At 34.5% G+C, this 13,311-nt stretch overlaps 1 protein-coding gene across 1 annotated transcript; it reads left to right on the forward strand.

The window, feature by feature from the left end:
• The first annotated feature begins 11,182 nt into the window (after positions 1-11,182).
• On the forward strand, positions 11,183-12,034 carry LOC109793969 (germin-like protein subfamily 1 member 17). The gene is made up of 2 exons (XM_020353445.3): positions 11,183-11,300; positions 11,442-12,034. The coding sequence occupies exons 1-2, from the start codon at positions 11,183-11,185 to the stop codon at positions 11,987-11,989; spliced, it is 666 nt and encodes a 221-aa protein (XP_020209034.2). The 3' UTR covers positions 11,990-12,034.
• The last annotated feature ends 1,277 nt before the right edge of the window (positions 12,035-13,311 follow it).

The following is a 13,311-nucleotide window of genomic DNA, read 5'->3' on the forward strand; positions in this document are numbered from 1 at the left end:
AGGGTGTTACATATATCTCTTCTCAAATTTTTAAGTGAGTATTAATTTTCTTATTTAATTATTTATGTGGCACATAAAGATAATACTATTTATATACTAATAAGAGAAAATAATTTATTAATACAAATATCATTAATTAAATGAGATTTGATCTCTTATTTCATTATTTCAACTTTTTTGAAATTTATTTTAAATATCATGCACACTGTGATTTAAAAAATATATTAAATTTAAGTAATAATTTTGAAAATGAATTGAAAAAAATATTATTTTCAAAATTGAAGATCAATGAAAGTTTTCATGAAAATGACATGCATAGTATTGGATGTAATTTAGAAATAAATGATAGATACTTATATATGATATTTGCAGAACATAATTTAACTTTTTTTCCCCTTATTTAATTAATAACGTTATTTTCAAAGAGATGAGTGATTTTTAATAATTAAAGAACAGATATGGTATTCTTAAATTTGGACGTCATGTGTTGGTATTTTAAGTAAAAAAAAACACATTTATGCTAATTAGTTTATAATTTATAATAACCTAAACATATAATTATATATAGGTAATATAATATAAGTCATACCTCACACACTTTGATTTATATTTTGAAAACACTCATATAATAATGAAAATATTATATAGTGCATTGTTGTGTGTATCAATGCGATTAGGATTAGTTGCATTTGAAAAATAATTGGCTTAAATTTTATTTAATAATTTCAGACGGATTTAAATCCGTGGGAAACTCTGTTCAGAAATTTCAGACGGATTTAAATCCGTCGGAAATTTCGTCGGAAATTCTTTCATTTAAAAATTCGTGGGAAATTATCCGTGGGAAATTTAACTTTTTCTTGTAGTGATTATTGTAAATTTAGACTCATAAAAGAAAATATGACTTACATGGCCCACAGCTGTATGATAGAAATATTTAACATGGAGTTTCCCCCAACAATCTCTAATGCATCAGACATAGATATGTATAGTGGAATATCAGAGCTATCAACTCCAAAAACTCTAATGTCCAACTACATTTGAATTGGGTTCTTCTTTAATCGTGGTAATATGATTAGAAGCTTAGATATGGGATCATCCTCAGCTTCTGCGATATTAGCATCATCAACATGAGGTTCTCTCATGACCTCCTTACCACGATTGATAAAATCCTAAAGAAATAATCAAAATTAGTTAAACAATAATAGAATTATAAGAATATAAAAGAGCAATAATATAATTATCTTTACCCGTGCTGAAGGCGACATGACCAAACGTTTTGGCCAAGCTAAGAATGTGCCGGTTGCCTGCCCCACTAGTTGAACCTCTGTATTGGGCAAAGGCACTGGAGCAGCAGCATCTTGAACTTGGTCAACCACAACCCGTGTCCAGTCTGGCTGTAGAGGGACACCATGGATGGTTGAGCCACCCTCAAATACTCGGCCAATAGCCACTAACCGTGGGGGGTCATCCTTAACATATAACTCACACTGCTTTGGTACATCAGTGTGAGTCTGATCTGGTGAGGGATCTGGAGCAGCACAACTCCCTTTAGTGCTGACTCGAACACCATCATGAGCAGCTGCAGTCTGTTGCCTAGAATGAGCCAAAAGTTCAAACTTCTGTTCAAACTCTTCTCGAATATTCTTCAATTTCTCTTCAAACTGCATCTCCATTCTCTGCATAGCCTCTTGACTACAAGAGTCAACAATGCTCCTAGATGATCGTGCACCAAAGAAATCTCGGTGGCTCCAAGAACCATCAACACCACGCACACGGCCTGCGTGCTATGGCCTTCCTATGGCCGTTGTGAGGATATCATCCTGACCATGGGAAACAAATGAGCCCTGGGTGCTCTGCTCAACTAAACCCTCCTACAACATATTAACAATAAGTATACCCTAAACTACACTTATGAATTAAATGAGTTGAAATGAAGAGTCTTAGTTTGTAAATATTTACTTACTATTTTATCAGCAACGACCCTTGCAGACTCAGAAGTCATTTGCCCATCTGGTTTTGTTCGGGCTGCTATCCACATCTCATGGCGGGGAGGTGACTCCACACGGTCAGTAGACTCAACCCCTGCTGCCTCTGCCCTAGCCTTCTTCATTTCCTTTTTTTTCTCATATCCCCCTCTTGACAATAGATGGGGTGCATCATTCTTGGCCTGTCGTTCTTGGGCAGCTATTCTTTTAGTCTGCAATAATACAAAAAAGAAAATGAGATTAATTAAAATATACCTTAAGTATTTGTGTCAATATAAGAGTTATCAATAACTAACCTGCCACGAAGGGTCCAATTGAGTGGCACGAAATTGCATCCACTCCTCATCAGTGATCTGGTACTTTAGACAGGGAGTCTCATTTTGTCGCTCTCCAAATACATACTCCCGTGTCAAGAAAGTCTTGAAGTCTCTCCACCTGGTGGCAAGGGCAGATAACATCTTCCTCCTCATGACCTCAGTGTTGGGAATGTCAAAATTTTGCTATGAAAATAACAACAAATAATAAATAATGTATTTAAGTTATATAATATTGAAGGGATGTGAAAGTATATACCTGAATATCCTGCCACATGAGGTTTTTGTCAGCCTCCTGAACGTCATCCCATGATGGAATGATAATAGAAACATGTCGTCGAGCTAGGACTCCCAAATAGCTCTTAAACTTGGCAGCATTTGGGCCTGATGCCTTGCCAGAACGAGGATCCACCTCAACCGGTGTCCTCTCCTTGGCAATGCGTCCAGCTGTCAACCCAGACAATCGGGTGACAAATCTACCTTCCCTCCTTCCACTGCCAGACCCAGAATCCTCCATAATCCTGAAAAAATTAAACTCTCATTATTAAAACAATGAATTAACTGAATAGACAAATAAAGTAAAAAAGATAATAATAATATAGTAACAAAATAACTAATAAAAAAACAAATAATACACAAACAGAAACCTATTAGGTTGGAATGTTTTTCCATATTCCTTCATCATGATCACTTCGAATAGCATGTATTTCGTCCACTTCATTGTCCGTAATAGCACCAAATGATCTGCTTGAAAAAGATGGTGTCTCATGCATATCTAGAGACTCATCTTCGTGAGTTCCATGCATGGTTCTTCCTTCGAGGACGACTGACCATTTCTCATTACATGGATCCCTGACATAAAAAACTTGTCTTGCTTGATATGCCATAATAAAAGGTTCATCCTTATAACCGACCTTATTCAAATCAACCAAAGTAAATCCTAAATCATCTGTCCGCACACCCGTATTGCCATCAACCCATTTACACTTGAACACAGGCACTCTAAACGTAATATAATCAATTTCCCATATGTCTTGTATGACTCCGAAATAACTCATGGATGCTGTAATGGGATTTTTATCTTTTGAACTAGCAAAGTGCACATCCTCAGCCTGAATTGTAACCCCACTATTTTGTACTCTACTTTTGTCATCTTCTGTCTTTGTATAGAAATAATATTTGTTAATGTCATACCCACCAAATGTAATGACATCGTTGTTAGGCCCACACGCGAGTCTCAAAAGTGTATCAGAAGCATTAACCTCACCATAAACCTTTTTCTTAAACCAGGCTAAGAAACTCTTGTTATGTTCATTCAATACCCATTTCTCATTCATCCGGGGGTGTGCTATCTTGATTTCATCTATGTGTTCAGATATGTAAGGAATTACTTCATCAATGTTGTTCAATATGTACAAATGTGCTTGGTCAACTTCTGTTCGACTCACAGTTCTAATCTTTAAACTTCGAGTACCCTTACCAAATTGTTTCCCATCATGTCGAGTCTTGGGAATTCCTATTGGTTCTGATTTTGACATGTACCCTGAACAAAACTCAATGGCTTCTTCTGCAATGTACCTCTCCACAATAGAGGCTTCTGGGCGGTATTGATTCTTGACATATCCTTTTAAGATCTTCATGTATCTCTCAACAGGGTACATCCATCTAAGATAAACCGGGCCACACAATCAAATCTCCCTAACCAAATGAACTATCAAATGCACCATGATATCAAAAAATGAAGGTGGAAAATACATTTCCAATTGACACAAGATTATGATTGCTTCATTTTCTAACTCTTCTAACTTTACAGGGTCAATTACTTTGTTGCAAATGGCATTGAAGAATAAACACAATCGAGTAATAGCAACTCTAACAGAAGATGGTAAAATGTTACGAATAGCCACAAGCAAAAGTTGTTGCATTAACACATGACAATCGTGAGACTTTAAACCAATCAACTTCAAATCTTGCATAGACACCAGACTCTTAACATTTGAGGAGTACCCTTGTGGAACTTTCACACTGCTTAAGCACTCACAAAAGCTTTTTTTTTTTCTTTCTTTGATAGAGTATGACAAGCTGGAGGCAAGAAAGTGCGTCTTCCAATAGACTGAGGATGCAACTCAGAACGTATACCCATGTCCACCAAATCTTGTCGTGCTTTCACTCCATCTTTAGTCTTTCCTTTGATGTTTAGCAATGTCCCAATTACACTATCACAAACATTTTTCTCCACATGCATCACATCTATGCAGTTTCTAACATCTAGCTTGCATCAGTAAGGAAGATTAAAGAACATTGATCATTTCTTCCAGATATTTCTCTCAGTTGACTTCTTTTGCGTCTTTCCGAACACAATGTTAATGTTTTTCACCCGTTGATATACTTCTTCACCATTGCGCGGTGTCGAGGAAATTTCATCCTCTTGACATCCATTGAATGCTTTCTTCAATCTACGGTATGGATGACTACGAACAAGAAACTTACGATGCCTAGTGTACGTAGTCTTTTGCCCATGTTTCAATTGGGTATAACTTGTGTTTTCTTCACATATAGGACATGCATAATGACCCTTCACACTATACCCACTCAAGTTACCATATGCTGGAAAATCATTTATTGTGCAAAATAACATTGCACGCATGGTAAATTTTTCTTCACGATATGCATCAAAGACCTCCACTCCTGTGTCCCACAACATTTTCAAGTCATCAATCAATGGACTAAGATACACATCTATGTCATTTCCTGGTTGGCGGGGACCTGATATCATCATAGACAACCTAATATATTTTCTCTTCATGCATAGCCAAGGAGGAAAATTGTAAATGACCAACAAAACTGGCCATGAACTGTGTTTACTACTTAAGTTCCCATAAGGATTCATGCCATCTGTAGCTAGACCAATTCTCAAGTTTCTTGACTCTACACCAAATTCTGGAAATGTTTCATCAATCCTCTTCCATTGCGGAGAATCAGCTGGATGTCGAAGAAAATTGTCACATTTTCTACCATTTTCATGCCATGTGAGGTTTTTTGCATCCTCTTTAATGACAAACAATCTTTTAAACCTAGGTATTATTGGCAAATACCATAAGACCTTAGCAGGGGGACCCTCTATTTCTTCCTCACCACTAATTCCATCAGTTTTCTTTTTGAACCGCGACAATCCACATGTGGGACACACTTTCAGTGTAGCAAAATCATTTGTATACAATATGCAATCATTAGGGCACTCGTGTATCTTCTTATACTCCAAACCCATTGGACATAGTATCTTTTTTGCCTCATAGTTGCGATTAGGTAAAGTGTTATCTTCTGGAAGCATCTCCTTCAATAACTCCAACAATTCTGTGAAGCTTTTATCAGTCCAGCCATTTCTTGCTTTTAAACTAAACAATTTTAAAGTTGCTGATAATCTTGTAAACATACTGCATCCTGGGTACAATGGTTGCTCAAAATCAGATTTTAAGGTATCATACACATGTGCTCTTTCAAAATTTTCTTCACCAACATCACGTATCATCTCTTCTAAGTTATCGTCCATTCCTTCAAAATTTTCAGTTGTTGACACTGTTGGAATGTCTAATATTTGTCCGTGCCATGTCCATACTGTATAACTCTTCACAATACCATATATAAACAGGTGATCACGTATCACTACAAAAAAAAAAAGGATTTTAGCGACCACAAAAATCGGTCGCTAAATTACTTAAATCGGTCGCTATTTACTTTAGCGACCGAATTAGCGACCGATTTGAAGTAGTTGCAAAAACCCTGGTCGCAAAGTTATTTAGCGACCGAAATACTGGTGGTCGCTAATTAGCGACCAAAATTTTCGGTCGCTAATTGATCACTACGATTATGGTCGCCATAGTATATGGGGACCAAATTAGCGACCGAAAAAAAGGTCGCTAAATCGGTCGCTAAATGTGTTATTTATTTTTAAATAATGATTTTCCTTTCCGTCGCTAAGTCGGTCGCTAACAATTTTTAAAATAAAAAATTATTTTTAATTTCGGTCGCTAAATTTTATTATTTTAAAAAAATAATTTTTATTTCAATCGCTAAATCGGTCACTAAGTGTATTTTTTTTTTAAAAAAATAATAATTTCTGATTCGGTCGCTAAATCGGTCGCTAGATTTTATTATTTTTAAAAATAATTTTCAATCCAGTCGCTAAATTGGTCGCTAAATTTTATTATAATAAAAAATTAATTTTTTTTCGGTCGCTAAATCAGTCGCTAAACATAATTTTATTTTTTAAAAAAATAAAAAAAAATTGATTTTTTTTTTGTCGCTAGGCTTACTTTATTTTTAAACATGATTGCTAATTTTATACCTTAAACACTATATATTTTATTTTCATTTTCATTTTGAACCTGTTTAACAATGAAACAATAACACTCATACCAAAATAAAAAATAAAACAAGTTCCTTTGCTACAAAAAAAATTGATCCATATTTTACTCCAAACAAAGATAAACGTAAACTAAATTGCAAACCATTAAAAGAAATAATCATCTAGTATGCAAGATGCACTCTTGAATTTAAAAGAAAAATAAAAAGGACAAGTATACAAACCACAATATTTTAACATATAAAAAGATGGTGCTTTACTGCATCGAAAACAATATAAGTCTTGGTTTTTCAAGTTACAGATTCTTCCAATTTTAATGGGAAACCTACTCTTCTATATATATCCTCTCATAGATGACTAATTTAATAGCCTTAATTTTCATCTCCAGCATGATTGAATATCAGATTTCAAATATAGCCTCATATGAAAGCAAAGCATGAAACATAATCAATTTAACAATAACTAATTCTAAAATGCAAGTCAAAACCCAACACATTCATCCAGATTTATTTCAATATAAAGGATAACTGCCACCAACCATATACAAATACATGGACATATATGACCTTAAGCGTTACATGAGCACTCAACGCTCTAAACAACTTGGTAACAAAATGAGTAATTAAACATAGAACCAAATGAATCCAAAACGAATAGCTAGTACAAAAATCAGCATGGTCATTAAAATCAGCATGCCACGCAAGTACAAAAAGAAGTAAATATTTTCATCAGATGTAAAATTTTAGATCCCAGCTTGCATCAATACCATGGTCATTAAAATTGTAATTAAGATTTCTATGGCAATCAATACATTTTGGTTTCACTATGCAAAGCGATAAACCAAGAGCTATCATTAAATAATAAAATAAATATTTAAATATAACCAAAGGGAAAATTATCAAATTAAGATTGAGTCACCCAAGACAAATAAGAAGGAAGTATAGCTTGGGCCATGAATATCACCATCATCCTCCAATGGCTGCCTACGAATATCACCATCATCTTGAATTCATAAAAAAAAACTCCGTTAAAACAGTCACGTATTCTATTTGATAGAGAAAAAAGCAAGGAAACACATTGTGATGTATTAAAAACTAATCAAAAAGAACCAGCGGGTGGTTTGCCCAATTAGTTAAGGGGAAAGACTTAAGATTTTCTCCACGTAAGTATGTGTGTGGATTCGAGCTCTATTGTCAGCAATTTTAGCCTTTTTAAACAAAGCAGGTGTAATTGTAACAAAAAGGAGGTGTATATATCATAAGTTAAATACTATGAACATGTATGAGTAAATTAAAATCAAAGGATAATAATTTTTTTAAATTACTAAAAAATATTTCATTTTATAATTGTTTCATAAATTCTTACTAATTTTTGTATAAGTCAATTGCTTTTAAACAATGAAACTAGCACGATTATATCAATTGAATTGAATAATTAAGCCTAACTTTTAAAATAATAATTGAAATAAAATAAGATTCATGAAAATAATTTCAAAATATATTAGGTAAATAATTTTTATATATAATAAAATTAAAGACAAGGATTAAAATAATCAATGGAGTTAATGTAATATTCATTTATAAATATTTAAATAAACTATAAGTAGCAAGGTATTATTTAATTGATTTTTAAAATAAAATATTTTATAATATCTAAATGAATTGATTTTTAAGATAAACTATTATATACATATTTAATTAATATAATTTTAAAATATATATGTATAATTAGGTATATTTTAAATAAATATTTTTATATTAAAAATTAATTTAACATTAAACAAAATAAAAATATTTCAAAATAGCGTTGTTGTTGAATCAGTTTCCCATGGTAGGATCATATTCATATATAATAATAAAATCATGTTTCCTCAATGAAGCGATATCTACCCAAAGTAGTACGAGCATAATCAAAGATAGATGGTATAACGTATTTTAAGTATTTGATCTCATGTGTTATTGGAGTATATATTTATATATATAATTTTTATTTATTAAACTAATGGAATATTAATTATATTTTATCAAATTTAGATTTGTTTGATAAATTTTTATTAATCCTTATATAAGCCAATTATTTTTAATTTAATGGAACTAACGTGTTTATATCAGTTGAACTAGATGTTTAAGTTAATTTTGAAAATATTAATGAAAATAAAATAAGATTTATGAAAAGAAGTTTATTTATCTTAACAAAATTGGAAAGCACAATAAATTATGTATTTTCATATTATCTAATAATGTAATAAAATATTAAGCATGATAAAAGAGAAATAAATTTCTCAAGAGAAAAATAAATAAATTTTCTAGATAAATTATTATTTAAATTAGTCTATTTTTTTTTTAAAAGATTCAATTAAAAAGATTATTATTTAATTTTGATTTATAGCATTATGTTTCTCATTTTTTAATACATCATGATATATTAATTATCTATTTTAAATTATATAATTTGTATTATTTTACAAAACAAATTAATTTTATTGGGAGGGTATTGATTTTTATTTCTTATCATTAATATTTTTATCATTATAAAAATAATATTATATATTTTTATATTTGCTTTAATTTAAAAAAATATATTCTAAATTTTTTAGAAAATTTACAGTTAGCGACCGATTTTAATTTGGTCGCTAAAATTATTATAAATATTAATATTTTTTTATTTTCTTAGTGACCGAATTAAAATCGGTCGCTAAAAAAAAATTTATTTTTTTAAACAATTTTAGCTACCGAATTAAAATCGGTCGCTAAAAAAATAAAAAAATTTAATTTTTTTTTATTTTTTTAGAGACCGATTTTAAAATCGGTCGCTAAAATTATATTTTTTATTTATTTTTTTAGCGACCGATTTTAATTCGGTCGCTAATTTTATTAAAAAAATTAAGTTTTTTTTTTATTTTTTAGCGACCGATTTTAATTCGGTCGCTACAATTATTAAACAAATTAATTTTTTTTTTATTTTTTTAGCGACCGATTTTAATTCGGTCGCTACAATTATTAAAAATATTATTATTTTTATTTTGTTAGCGACCGATTTTAATTCGGTCGCTAAAATTATTAAAAATATTAATTTTTTATTTTTTTAGCAACCGATTTTACTTTGGTCGCTAAAATTATTAAAAATATTATTTTATTTTTTATTTTTTAGCGACCGAAGTCGTTCCGTCGCTATTTTAATCAAAAATTATTATTTTAGCGACCGATTTAGTTACCGATTATTTGCCACTAAAAATTCGGTTGCTAAATTGGTCGCTAAATAAAATTTGCAACCAAATCAGATTCGGTCGCTAATTAAGTCGCTATTAGCGACGGAAAAAAATCGGTCGCTAATTTCGGTGGCTAAATTGACTTTTTTTTGTAGTGTATTTCTCCAACTTCTTGACGTATCTGATTCAAACATCGAACACATGGACAATAATATGCCCCTTTGATGGGTTTCCCATTTTCTCTTGCAAATTGTAAGAACTCTTCAACTCCATTTCTGTACTCTTGACTAATGCGACTTGCATTCATCCAACTTCGATTCATTATCTATATATTAACACAAATTAACTATTGACTCAGTTATTCATAATTTTTCTAACCTAAACTACAAACCTAAAAAATCGATAGTAATTTTGGATAAAATCCATAAATATTTCTACTAATACGATGGTAAACTAAAGGTCAATGCCTAAAAAAGTCAATATTTAATGCATCTGGAACAGCCCGTACTGAAATCAGAACCGGCCGTTCCAGATCAACAATTTACAAAACCAAAAATTTAAGCAGAACGCCCGTTCTGCAAGGAGAACGGCTCGTTCTGTAAGGAGAACGGCCCGTTCTACAAGGAGAACGGCCCGTTCTGCAAGGAGAACGGCCCGTACTGCTTGACAAATGGGCCGTTCCAGAGGAACAAATAGCAAAAAATAAACAAAAAAATTGCGTGGACAAGAAACTAACCTCAAACGAGCAACGTGCAGACACTTAGAGACTTGGAAACGTCCAATGTAGAAATAAATGCAGTGGGAGACTTAGAAAATCAGAGAAAAGCTAATAGATTTCGTATACACTGTGAGCGCGGGAATGGAAAATGAGACGTTGGCCAATTTAGTGGAATATTTACGTCGGATGGGGTTGGTCCAACATAAATTTACGTCGAACAAAAGGGGGTCCGACGTAAATTTACGTTGGACGGTGTCATTTGCGACGTTAATTCCCTAATTTACGTCGGACCCCCTTTTATCCAACATAAATTTGTCTCCACATATTTACGAAACTGCCACCACGTTTTTACAACGTCGGGGTTTCTAGTTTGCGACGTAAATTGGGTGACTTAATAGCCCTTTTTTGCACTAGTGTAAAGAATGGTTCATCACCAAATAAAAAATTAATTGCGGATAAACATAAATATATGAAACTAGTTCAACGGTTCATCCTTATAAATAGCAAAGCTTATAAAGGCAGCAAAACAATTCAGTTCTCAATCAGAAGCAATTACTTACCCAAAATCTTACAAGATTAAGTTTGAGAAGCAAGATGAAAGTTGTGTATTTCCTCGTGGCCATCTTGTCTTTGACATCTTCTATTGCCTTTGCCTACGACCCCAGCCCCCTGCAAGATTTTTGTGTGGCATTAAATGACACCAAGAATGTTGGTATGCACAGACATTGATTCCTCATGAGTCTTGCAATGCCAATTCTTAGTTTAGTTTATTTCTTTCACATTTACATCATCATGAGAATGATTATAATTGGTCTTTTAAATCTAATTAAAACTCTGTCTTGTTAATTTGTAGTATTTGTGATCGGGAAATTCTGCAAAGATCCCAAGCTCGTGAAAGCAAAAGATTTCTTCACACATGTGGAGGCTGGTAATACCTCGAACCCACTTGGTGCACAAGTGACTCCGGTCTTTGTTGATCAGCTACCAGGATTAAACACACTTGGTATATCATTGGCTCGTATAGATTTTGCACCCAAGGGCTTAAATGCTCCTCACACTTACCCACGTGGCACGGAAATCCTTATAGTCATTGAGGGAACTCTATATGTTGGATTTGTCTCATCCAATCAAGATGGAAACCGTCTCTTTACCAAAGTTCTGAACAAGGGCGATGTGTTTGTGTTTCCAATTGGCCTCATTCACTTCCAATTAAATGTGGGATATGGCAATGCTCTTGCCATTGCTGATCTCAGCAGTCAAAGTCCAGGAACTATCACTATTGGTAGTGCTTTGTTTAATTCTACTCCACCTATTTCTACTGAGGTTCTTACCAAAGCCTTCCAAGTTGATAAGAGCACAATTAATTACCTTCAAAAGCAATTCTGGTACAACAACAACTAGTTAGGTTGAAGACACAAGTATGATCATTTCTGTTCCCGTGTTAGGATACACACTTCAATTATTTTTGTTGTGACAGGTCGGATCTTCGGTCTCAGTTTTCTCGTTCCAATCTGGGCAGTCTGAAGCAAAAAGGGGGGGTTTGCCTGCAAAGACACTCCGACGCTCAAGTTAGTGCTCGGCGTAATAAATGTGGTAGTTCAGAATTAATTACATACCTCGTTGGGGTCCTATTTATAGTAGTTCTTATTGGGCTGCAATTAGGGACTGGGCCCCGGAAAATTAGGGGTCTAATCTTGTGCATTATGTTAATTAATCTCTCCGTAACCATCTAGATGATGCCGACACACTCGGCCGACTCCGCCGACCCGTTTTGCCCCATCTAGGGGTGGTCGGCGGGTTCGGGTACTCGGCATAAGCAACGGTCTCGGGTATTCGGGCGATTCGGCCACCATACGGTATACAACCCCCGCAGCGTCAAGGATGAGAAACGACGAAGATGGTACAAAGAAGATGGTGACGTGGTATTCGTTGCTGAGGAATAATGGTCGGTATAGGCGTATCTAGATGCCGTCTTGATGATGTTTGGGCCGACCTTGACCATGAGCTCTAGCCGAGGTCTTTTGCAGGCGATGTCTAGGCCGAGACCACAGCCGTGTGAGGTCAAGTCGAGGCCCTTAGGAGGCGGTCTAGGCCGAGACCTCAGCAATGTGAGGTCAAGTCGAGGCCTTTTGGAGGCGGTCTAGGCCAAGACCTCAGCCATGCGAGGTCAAGTCGAGGCCTTTTGGAGGCGGTCTAGGCCGAGACCTCAGCCGTATGAGGTCAAGTCGAGGTCTTTTGGAGGCGCTCTAGGCCGAGACCTTAGCCATGTGAGGTCAGGCCGAGGCCTTGTGAGGTCGAGCGGAGGGCTTGGACGTGAGATCCTGCACTGGGGCTTTGAATCTTGATGACTTAGACCGAGGCCTCAGCAGGTGTGGCTTGCCACGTCGGCCCTAGCAGTTACGGGTCCAACGGTTACTAAATCTGGGCCGTTGGATGATGTAGATCGAACGGTTGTGGCCCGGGGGCGTCTTTTCACCTCCCCCGATTTACCTTGCCTATAAATAGGGGTCTTGACGTGAAAATTTACGCGCTGTAAATTTTACGAGCTCTCCCAAGATCATATTCTTCCGAACAACCTGAGCAAGGTAAAATTTTGTATTCTTTAATTTTAGCAATAAATGGATAAAGGTTACGATTCGGCTAGGAGTTGGACGTCTTCGGAAGCGTCGGGCGCTTCATCAGACAAAGAGGGGTCGACTTCAAGCGAAATATCGAAGTTACCA

Source organism: Cajanus cajan, chromosome 4 (assembly GCF_000230855.2).
Source record: "Cajanus cajan strain Asha chromosome 4, NIPB_CcT2T_4, whole genome shotgun sequence".
Classification (NCBI taxonomy): domain Eukaryota; kingdom Viridiplantae; phylum Streptophyta; class Magnoliopsida; order Fabales; family Fabaceae; genus Cajanus; species Cajanus cajan.